Below are 10548 nucleotides of genomic sequence, written 5' to 3' on the forward strand. Positions count from 1 at the left end.
ACAAAGGTGTAGGCAGCCAAGCCCGAAACCGTCGGCCGAGCCTCCAACGGCGGGTTGAACCGTCGGATAAACGGCTCACGTACATCCGGGTAGTTGGCCAGGAACTTCAATGCGACTTCCTGTTGGTACAGGTCGGCGCTTCCGGCCAGGGACAAGAGCAAGCGGACGACCGCCACGCCCGCCCGTCCCCCCGTCCCTCGCCCTGCCCCCCCCCCTCCCTCCCCTGCCCCCTCCCTCCCCCTGACCATGATCTCCAACCAGCCTCACCACCCCCGCCCTCCTACCTTCCCTCCCTCGCCCGCTCAGCACCTTCCTCAACTCCTCGAGCCGGGAGACGGTTACGAGTCTCTTTTTTACTTTGCCGGGCACCTGGGGGTGGCACAGGGCGCACCAGAGGGAGGCCAGCCATATCTCCAGGGTGCGGGGCTCGTCCTGGGGGAGGGACTTGAAGATGGCTTTCAAGATCCGGTCCGTGCTCAGGAGCCGTGTGCCCAGCCCGGGGTCTCGGCTTCGAAGAAAGGCGCTGGCGAAGGCAACGGCCACGGGGCGGGACCGAGGGGAGAGGGGGGAGAAGAGGTGGAGGACGGGCTTGGAGGTGAGGGCATGCCGGCCCAATATGTCCCAGCCGTTACTGCTCTTGCAACGGACGAGGGCGGTCAGCAAGCGTAAGGTGGCCGTAGCCAGGTGTTGGTGGTTCGAGATGAGCTGAGCATGGAGCTCCGTGCCTCGCTCACGTAGAAGCTGCCGGGAAAGGAGGGAGGCGAGGGCGGAAGTTGAAGGGGACAGGAGGGTCTTCGCGTCGGCCGTTCGCAGAATTTTCGACGGGGGAAAGGACCGTCGGCGCAGGCATCGGAGGAGGACGGCCAGGAGGAAGGTGTGTTTCTCCGCCACGCGGCGGGAGGACTGGCGCAGGGGAAGGTCCCACAGGTGGTGGGAGAGCTCGATGGCTTTGGGTGAGGAAAGCAGGTAGGCGGAGAGGAGGCCCGTGAGGGGGCGAAAAGGTGGTGAGGGAGGTTCTGTGCTGTCCGTGGAGCCAGGCGGTACAGACACCTGCTTCCCCTCCTCTCCCTCCTTGTCCTCCATGTCGCCTGTCGGCGTCTTTTTCCGGAGCCAACCCTCCTCCCCTTCGTCATCTGCTTTCTTCCCCTCCTGGTCTTTCCCTTCCGCCTCCTCCTCCTCATCCTCTCCTTCCTCCTCCTCTTCTGTTAGAGTGTCATCATCATCATCATCATCATCCTCCTCCTCCTCCTCCTCCTCCTCCTCCTCCTCCTCTTCCTCCTCTTCCTCCTCCTCTTCCTCCTCCTCTTCCTCCTCCTCCTCTTTATTCTCCTCGTTGTGCATTTCCTCCTCATTTCCCTTGCTTATTGCCCCACCAACTCCTCCATCATCACCTGCTTCCTCGCCTTCCCTCTCCATTTCCTCTCTCCTCCTCTTCCTTTTCCTCCACCGATCTTGTATCATGGCTTCCCGCTCTCGCTCTTCCTTCTGGACCCTGTCCTCCAACTCCTCCAGTTCCTCATCTGACACCTCGTAGTCATCGTCCACTTCCTCATTCCCTTTCGGCTTTAAGTAACCGTGCTCGCGCAGTATCTGATGGGCTGCCCTCTGTAACCCTTGCACAAGGGTGTCCTCGTTCTCGCTGTTAAGAATTGTCTTCATGGCATCAAGGGAGTGAACGACTGAGAGGATGAGCTAAGATAAGAAATGTATGGTACTAAGATACTAAGATAAGAAATGTATGGTACTGAAGAACTCGCTTGACACTAATTTTCCCCACATATTAATATCTCGATCGGTCGTTCTGTCGGGCCATGAAATTGCTTGGAGACAGGCGTTAAGGAAAGATAGCGAGATACCTTCCCAGCGCCCATACGATAAACAAGTTTTCGTAAAATAATTAGTCTTTGACGCTTAGACATCTGCGCAGGCATCGAACTTTGTTTTAACCAAAGGTTTTGCTGGTTTGGGAGGAGGTATACGCTCCCTTACTCCCGTCCTCCTCACAGACCTGAAAGTCAAAAAGCCGCAGAGTCCGCGCAGTGGTTCCCTCCGCCTTCCCTCTATTTTTATGTAGTTGATGTGTCATGTCGGGCACGTCCAATCTGTGTGAAGAATACGCATGTATGTGTCAAAAAGTGCCTTTCATGTTGAGGGTGGAGGGGGAGTGCCGGCTGCTGCTGGGGGAGAAAGGATTTTTAAGTAGGGTAGTACGTACTCCTGTCTACGACGGATTACATTTTGTTTCCCTGTATACTCACCAGCCACGGCCATCTTTCTCCGTGTCAACACACCGATATGATGTACAGACGACTATCCTGGCAAAGGACGCGGGTGATTAGGACGAGTTGCCCTGGCCTGAAGGCAAAGCTATCGTGCATCCATCTAGTAGCATGTCGAGGGACCGTCAATACAGGAGAGCACCAACGTTTTTCATCTTCTTTCACTGCCTGGGGCTGGTGTCACACCGCACTCGTGCCTTCCTTCTTCCTCGGCAGCCATTCCTGGGATTTTCTCAGAAACTTGCTTGTTGGGGCTCACATCCCCTCACGCCATCGCGCCGGATCTCCTCTGCTCTCCCCCTACGGGCCGCCAGTGACACAGGTCCTACAGAGGGAAATTCTATACCTGACCCTGTCCCTAACTCAGACAATGGCATAGTTGTGGAAGGCCCCATTCGGGCAGATGACACGGAGCGGTTTCTGGTGGACATCAGCGTACCGGAGCCTTTGGCCGCCGAATTGGAGGAGACGAATTTGGTTAAAATTGTGAAGCTAATGTGTAAAGACGAGGAGGTAAACTGGCTAGCGTGGAAATGCCTCGGTGAGCAGGGAAGGTCAAGGACAGCGAGAGTGTGCTTGTCTGCGTGTCGTACGGACAGTAACGACAATATGGGAATGCAAGCAGAGGAAGATTTTGACACGTGACAATCCTTAGCCCCCATGTTGCATGATGGATCCAGAAGTCCTGCCTATCCAAAACGCTCAAGTAGCCTTGCAATCATCCTCGCTTGTACCCCCTATTTGTCTCCCCCCAGGCTACCGTTATGTGCCTACAGAGGGTCGGTGGGACAACACCCGCGTCTTCCCCAAATGGCGGGCACGATACCCGGATCCACCGGACCTTGTGGGGGTGACTCGCATCTACGAGAAGTACGTGGCGGGCCATGTGCCTCATGAGAGGGTTGCAGGGCCTGGGGTGAAGGGGGATGGGGGAGGTAGGACGGATATTAAAAGCCGTTGGCGCGCAAATCACGAGCACACGCCACAGGCACTTGCCCTCCTAGTTGACCGCGTGACAAGCCAAACATTCTGTAGCCCTATCTAGATCATATTGGATGACCGGCATGCCCTTCCTCTCCCCCCTTGTCCTCCCTGGCACAGAGAGGTGGATTTCCCGGTCAAGCGCGCGAACACGGCCCTCGTCCGCTCCGTCCCCAAGATGTACAAGCAGTCTTTGAAAGAGCTGCTGGCTCCGTACGGTTTCAAAGGCTACAAGTTTGCGGAGCTCACGCCGAACCGGACACGGAGAGCGCAGGTCTGCAACTGGCTATTGTATTATAAGCGAGACCTGTGGGGGATTTCTTTGGAAGACTTGTTGAAAGCCAAGGAGACGGTCACGCAGGTGACGCGGGAAGGGGAATCACCGGAGCAACTAGCAAAGAAGATGGTTTATTGAAAGAATATGGGGAGTCCTGGGGCTGGAACGAAGGGGGCGTGGTCAAGATTAATTTCTGAAGGTGAGGGTTTGTGAAGAGGCAAATATAGGAAGTGGAGATGTTTGAGCCAGTTTTTTTAAAATTGCCGCGAATAACACTTAAAGGCGTTACACATGGAGCCTTGCATGTGATTAAGAATGAAATTCAAATTGAATCTCTTGAGGTCTACGAAACTTTCTTACCAACATAAAGGTGTTTCCAGTGAATATGTGATGTCGAAGGATGTATGAATGCTTGTGTTGTCATGCACATGGATGTCTCATTGGCTTGGTACGAATGCTTTCGAATGTGTAGTTTGCCTAAAATGTAGCCACGGGTAGCGTGCTTTAACATGTAGCCGCCGCTAAACCCCATCATCCGTAGCTACCTCGCTTCTTTCTTAAAGTCTCTCAACAGAGCTATGCACATGGACGTAACTTTCTCGAACACTTCTTTAACTTTACACTACAGGCTATTTATTATCATGAAGTTTTGAATGTATACACAATTGTTTTGGTCTTCTAGGAGGAGAGAAAGCTCGTTGAAAAGGTGAAGATTGTAAGCACATGCGAAGGAGTGTATGCACCGGAAATCGCAAAAGATGCAAATAAAGGCCGCGGGGCACTTTCACCTTCAACGACTAGCATTAAAAAATACATTTGGGTTTTTTTCACAGCTAGTAGACTTAAGGGCTGTTTTGACAGCGTTTTTAAGTTTAGAATGAGGAGGACGAGGAGGATGGAGGACGAGGACGTAACGAGATATTAGAGTTTCCGAGGAAAGTTGTTTACGAGCTTAACACAAGCGGTGAAAGCTTCAAATTAAACATATAATGTCAACACATGAAACGTATCACCATCAACCCTGGCAAAATGAACGAGGAAAAGCCATCCCTAAAAAGGTGTGGAGTCCTGACGAGCGAGCGGATCGGAACGATGTTCAACGAGGAGGCATGCGTGCGGCCCTGGGTGCTGGCTTGGCTTCTAAACGCGATGGACGGCGTTCGCTTGGCATTCACGAAGTACCACAACCTTGACATGATAGAGGTCGTATTGGATGAATTAGGGAAGTGGAAGGCTAAAATGTGGGTGTTTTAGTTGATGTGTGAAAGCAGAGCCTGAGTATCTTTGCATTTCCTTCTTACCTGGACGCCGAACAGTTTTCTCAAGAAAGGTTACGTGTCTGATAGTCTGCGGGACTAAGCCTCCGAAACAGGCCATGGCATTTCATTTTCTTTGTGTCTCTGATGTTGGTAGGAGTTCCTGACGCTGCCACGGTGTAATTTCCAATTTTGCAGGTCACTCGCATGATGGTAGTACGACACGCAAGTCGACTTGAGTAGAACCGATGTACGCGCTTTAGTCATGTACCTGTGCGAAGTGTGCGGTAACCATCTCCCACGCAGCAAGTCAAAGACATCCAGATTGCTCCTCAATGGAAATGCTGAACTCATGAGGCATTGGAATGGCCTGCACAAGCGACTGACTGTGTGCCTGATGCATCATCAATCGAGTGTCCTTCTTTGTGTACTTTAAGGTCTCATAATTTCCTCACGTCATTCTTCTCGCAATCAAACCGTAGAGCAAGGATGCCAAGATTAGGGCGGTCAAGAATCATGCCTGGCCAGGCCCCTCTTCTAATTGTGTCGCTGCTGGTCTGCTGTTGCACAGCTTTCCTTCTTCCCTCCCTTCCTGCCTCATCCCCCCCTGCCTTGCAGCTTCAGCAGCATCCGCGATCAAGCCATATCGTGCCATTGGCTCGTAAAGGTGGTGGCGGTGGAGGAGACTCGGGGGGTGGGTACGCGGAACGACAGGAATACGCCCCTCCCACGGACCCTCGCCTAGGTCCTCCTCCCGACCTTCCCTCCCTCCTCCTCCACAATCGCATCGTCTACCTGGGGATGGCCCTGGTCCCCGCTGTCACGGAGCTCATCATCGCAGAGCTGCTATACTTGAACTATGAGAGCCAAGATAGGCCCATATACATGTACATCAACAGCCCCGGGATCTCCGCGCCGGACGGGCGCGCCATGGGCTTTGACACGGAGGCCTTTGCGATCGCAGACGTCATGTCCTACATCCGAGCGCCGATTGCCACAGTTTGCGTGGGCCAATGCTTCGGTTCGGCGGCCATGCTCTTGGCCTGCGGGACGAAAGGCCAACGGTACTCGCTGCCCAATGGAAGCATCATGTTGCACCAACCCCGGTCTCTGTCAAGGGGCCAGGCCTCGGACATCGCGATCAAGGCCCGCGAAGTCATGCGCAACCGGCGCATCAACAGCGAGATGCTGGCCAAGGCATGCGGGAAGCCGTTGGACGTGATCATCAAGGACGCAAGTCGCAAACGGTATTTTTCGCCCGAAGAGGCGGTGGAATACGGGCTTATCGACCAGGTTTTGGAGAGCACCAATGACTTGCCCATGGGCCTGATTCCCACCAAGAACGCCGAGCCTGAGAACGACTTGAACATGGCAGACGTGCGCGGGTACAGCAACCCGGCGGGGTACGGGGACAGTGCGGATGGAAATTTGCCGACGACGCCGTTTTAGGAGGGAGGGAGGGAGGGAGGGAAGCAGGGCTGTGGGACTCCTAGGTTTGTCACAGTTTCCTGGAAGAAAGGGCTTTGATTGAACGAAAGAACGTCTTCCGGTCGGGTGCGCGGACTAGAGACAGAATGCAGGCCTTGAGAAAAATATATCGTGCGAAAAGAGATATTAGACGAATACGCAGAGGAAGAAAGAAGGAAAAGATGATCTAACGAGGTGCTTTTGCCTACATTGCGACGGTCTTTTTTCCTTCTCTTTAGAATTTTTAACCCCTGCTTTAATATCTATCAAACTCCTTCTGCGGTTGCTCGATCTCCGCGCACGTGTCTTGTTGTGCTCGTGTCGCTGCTGAGGCCGAGAACTCAGACAGCGTAGCTTCCATTGTCCGGAGATGCTCGAAAAGCGGGAAATACTTTGCATGGTTGCCGTCAAACAATTCTTGCACATCCACGCCACTTTCTTCATCTTTCTTTTGCATCGTTCTGCATCGCTGATCAGTGGACAAACGGCTTCGGTGTCGAGCCTCGACCATTTTTTCCTCTCCCAAAACCCTGACAAGGAAGGCATTCGACTCCTGCACGCGCGCCTCCAGCGTCATGGGCGGGTCCGCTTCGTGCACTCCCATGCGCCTGTTTCCCTCCTCCAGCTTTCTTCCGTCCTTGGAAGCTGGCCTCGGAGCGGATTTGTCCGCAGAACTGCTCGAAATTTTCCCGCCCTTGCCTTCAAAAATCCTGTCTGAGATGGACGACGAGATCCTTGGTTTGCGCGCGGAAAACCGCACCTTACGTGGATGACTCCTGCTTTTTGCCTTGGGAAGGGCAATGTCATTCGAAGCCAATGCCGATGAGGACACTTCGTCCATGTGTAGAGCTCCCTTTTCCGGCTCTGAACCTCTATCTACGCTGACTTTTGCTTCTCTTCCTCGTATCCCTCCCTCTTGCTCCTCCCTCTTTTCTTCTTCGCCTGAAATCTCTTCCTCAGTTTCTCGGCCGAGTAGGGGAACATTGACACCAGGACCGGAGTTGAGACTAGCTTGCAAACGTGATGTGCGCTGATGACGGAGCTTTTCAAGCACATACCGTACGTCATCTTGTGATGTCAATTTTGGGGGCGCTTGCTGCGGTTCTGACGCGAGAGGAGCGTGTGAGGGTGTCAAAGGGGAAAGAGTAGAGGGCTCAAGCAAAGAAGACAGAGGGCAAGCGCTTTCAGAGGGGCCCGGTGGCACTTCGGGCCATAATGTCTGAATTTGCTCGTGCAAAGCATCTTGCTGCTCGATGCTTACGTCGCTATTTGGGTTGCGTCCAAGCATGGCAGGGTTACCTGGTATAAGAATTTGCTTACTCAGTTCTTGCGCTCGTCGAGCAAGAAAGTTTTTCCCCCTAAGCATCTCCGTTACGCTGGGGCGTCGAGTTGGGTCTACGTTCAGTAGTTCCATTATTAAGTCTCCTACTGCACTGCTATACCTTTGCGTGTCTTCGGGTGCTACCGGACGAAAACACCCGCTCAAGACATTTCTTGCAATTTCGTCGATTGAAGCACCGCCAAAGGCGTGGGTCAAGTAAGCCAGCTCGTAAAGTAGCACTCCTAATGACCACACGTCAGCCTTGGTGTTGTGGCCTCTGTTTCCGAATATCTCAGGAGCCATGTAGAATGGAGTGCCAATGCCTGTATGAGCAAAAGCTTTCGTTGTGTCCAGCTTCTTAGCAACGCCCACGTCTCCTAAAACCAAGCGTTCTTCAGGGCCGAGAAGGAAAAGATTCGGCGGTTTAATGTCTCGATGGATAAGTTTGCGTGAATGCATATACTGAAGAGCTAGGCAGAGCTGACTGAACCATTGCCAAATTTGGGATTCAGGAAAGTGCATGCGAGGGCGAGAGCGACGTGCGGCATCAAGCTTGGATGACAAATCCCCTTTATCGGCATACTGCATGACAATGAAGACAATGTTAGCTAGTGAAAAGCTATCCTGATAACGGACGATGCACGGATGACAAAGTTTCCGCATAATCTTTACTTCCTTCCAAGGTATCGAATTCTCATGACATTCCTTGAGTGCTTTCACGCAAACGAGACGTTGAGTGGGGACATGGCGCATGAGGTACACTTGACCGAATGCACCCTCTCCCAAAAGACGGATAGATCTGTAATCCTTGTCCATACCTTCCTGTAACGCGTTGTATGTATTATGAACAGCGATGGAAAGACCGGATGACGATTTCAGTTAGACCCGAGAATTACGAAATCTTGAATTACGTTCAGGACACAAACTTGGCCAATTGCCAAAAAATGCCACTAGTATCCTTGCTGTGTAGATTTTGTTTCTATTCGCTGTCTACCCCTACCTTTCCCGGAAAGAAAAAAAAAGAAAGAGCCGAAGTAACGGTTCGAACGGCTCTAACGGATGAGAAGGCGAGCCGAGAGAAGGTCAAGACAGGCTTGAGCGGCAATTACGACCTCCTGTGACGCTGCGCTTACAGCGCTTGTGGATCCACGCCTGTGGTTTGACCTTCAAAAGACGACACATGATACAACACATGTCTTCCTTGATGGTGCGTTCTTTCTCGACGTGTGAAAATGCCAAAAGATATCTGTGTACGACATCGATCGGCCCCTGATTCTCTCGCCAACTTAGGTATCTTACGCTCACACACCGCCCCACCGTGACCCCAGGGCACAATCAAAGCTGCCACCCACATCTCTTCCACCATGCTTCAACAACTTCCTCGGTGGACATTGACCGCCGCATTCTCCGCCGCAGCGTTGTCTTCCTTCTCCGGGGTTCCCTTCGAATCTGTGCAAGGCGAGCTCGTGTTGTCGTACGTTGTCCTGCGCCATGGTGCCCGCAATATGCTACCCAAGACAAGCACTCTTCAAGAATCCAATGTGTTTGGTGGCCCCAACCTCCTTCCAGAAGGTCAACAACAATGTTATGAGGTTGGTAAGGAATTTCGGGAACGATACCTTGACCTTGCCACGTGCGCCCGGACAGGTACCTGTCTTACCCCTCACGGCACTGAATCCAAATACGGCGTCGTCGACTCAAACCCTGACTTGAACTACAACAATTTCAACACCCTGTTTAACTCGTCTGCTTTGCACCGCACGTTGTTGAGCGCCAGCAGTTTTTTGTCAGGGGCGTTTGGAGAGGAGGCTTGCAATGGAGAAGAGCTGCACGTGCTCTCTCAACCTCCTGTCTTTTCGACCGAAGAGGGGCAAGATTGGCGCATACGCGCATACACCAAGTGCCCCACATACGACCGTGACCTGGAAAGGTGGTTCCAAAGCCTCGAGTTTCGCGCCAAAGAAGCCGAGTCTTTGTCCTTGCGCACCCGGGTTCAAGCCCTGGCCGGCCCCGCCGTGAACGTCTCTTTGGCCGAATGGTGGAACGTCTACGATCGATTTCAGGTTCGCCAGGCGTCCGTGGACAGGGACGAGGTCCCTCAGGTTCTGGACGACGAGACCTATGAAGGAATGGTGGCTCTCGCCATGTGGTTGGAGACCGCCAAGATGCGTTCGTCCTTGGTGCAGAACCGGGTCGGGGGGGGTCTCCTGGCCGACGTGCTGGGACGGATGGAACAGGCCGTGCAGCACCGTGAGACAAGCTTCCCGCCCCACGTCTACCGGTTGACGGGCGTGGCGGCCCATTACAACACCTTGCTAGGGGTCCTCGCCTCCCTCCAGGCGGACCAGGTCGCGAACAGCACGCTGTCCTGGGTCCGGGAGAAAATCCCGGCCTTGGCAGCGGTCCTCGTCTTTGAGCTGCACGCAGTACCCGCACAGGGCGGGGAGGAATACCTGGTCCGGCTCATGTATCAGGACGGCCCCGGCGAGCCTTACCAGGGCATTTCCCTCCCCTGCAGCCGAGACGGTGACGCCGACCATGCGTGCCCGCTGCGAGAATTTTTCCAGTTGGGAGCCCCGCAAGCCTTGAGTGCATCGGAGTGGTGTGCGGCCTGTGGGAACAGGGATGTGTGGGCTTGTCAAGCAGGGGGCAGAGGCACGGGCAAGCTCCGAAGCAGGGGAAGGTGAAGAAGGGGAAGGGGGTCCGCATGTAGGCGGCAGGAGGTGAACGATTTCAATAGCATGACACCCGTGCTCGTCAGGCACGTGCAGGACAGTGGTAAGTGAAAGAAAGAAAGGCAGGGAAGGGAAGGTCTCCGAGACCCTTCAACCTGTAGGCGACGATGTATGCACAAGGGGATAGTTTGCTTTCACTGCATTTACAATGTCCCGCCCGCAATTTTGCTAGGCGTCCGTACATGATCTTGCTGGACATCCCAGGCGCCTGCTTTCTTTGCTTGCACCGATG

At 53.7% G+C, this 10548-nt stretch overlaps 3 protein-coding genes across 3 annotated transcripts; all 3 read left to right on the plus strand.

Moving 5' to 3' along the window:
• The first annotated feature begins 2302 nt into the window (after positions 1-2302).
• NGA_0501300 (uncharacterized protein) lies at positions 2303-3936 on the plus strand. Its single transcript, XM_005853655.1, has 3 exons — positions 2303-2820; positions 3035-3149; positions 3381-3936. The coding sequence occupies exons 1-3, from the start codon at positions 2391-2393 to the stop codon at positions 3673-3675; spliced, it is 840 nt and encodes a 279-aa protein (XP_005853717.1). The 5' UTR covers positions 2303-2390; the 3' UTR covers positions 3676-3936.
• Positions 3937-5309: 1373 nt separating this feature from the next.
• NGA_0501500 (atp-dependent clp protease proteolytic subunit) lies at positions 5310-6242 on the plus strand (the record flags this gene model as incomplete). The annotated part of the gene is made up of 1 exon (XM_005853657.1): positions 5310-6242. The coding sequence occupies one exon, from the start codon at positions 5310-5312 to the stop codon at positions 6240-6242; it is 933 nt and encodes a 310-aa protein (XP_005853719.1).
• A 2703-nt stretch (positions 6243-8945) lies between these two features.
• On the plus strand, positions 8946-10268 carry ACP (acid phosphatase; the record flags this gene model as incomplete). The annotated part of the gene is made up of 1 exon (XM_005853656.1): positions 8946-10268. One exon carries the CDS (start codon positions 8946-8948, stop codon positions 10266-10268), a length of 1323 nt encoding a protein of 440 aa, XP_005853718.1.
• Positions 10269-10548: the final 280 nt, after the last annotated feature.

Source organism: Nannochloropsis gaditana, assembly GCF_000240725.1.
Source record: "Nannochloropsis gaditana CCMP526 unplaced genomic scaffold scaffold792, whole genome shotgun sequence".
Lineage (NCBI taxonomy): Eukaryota > Eustigmatophyceae > Eustigmatales > Monodopsidaceae > Microchloropsis > Microchloropsis gaditana.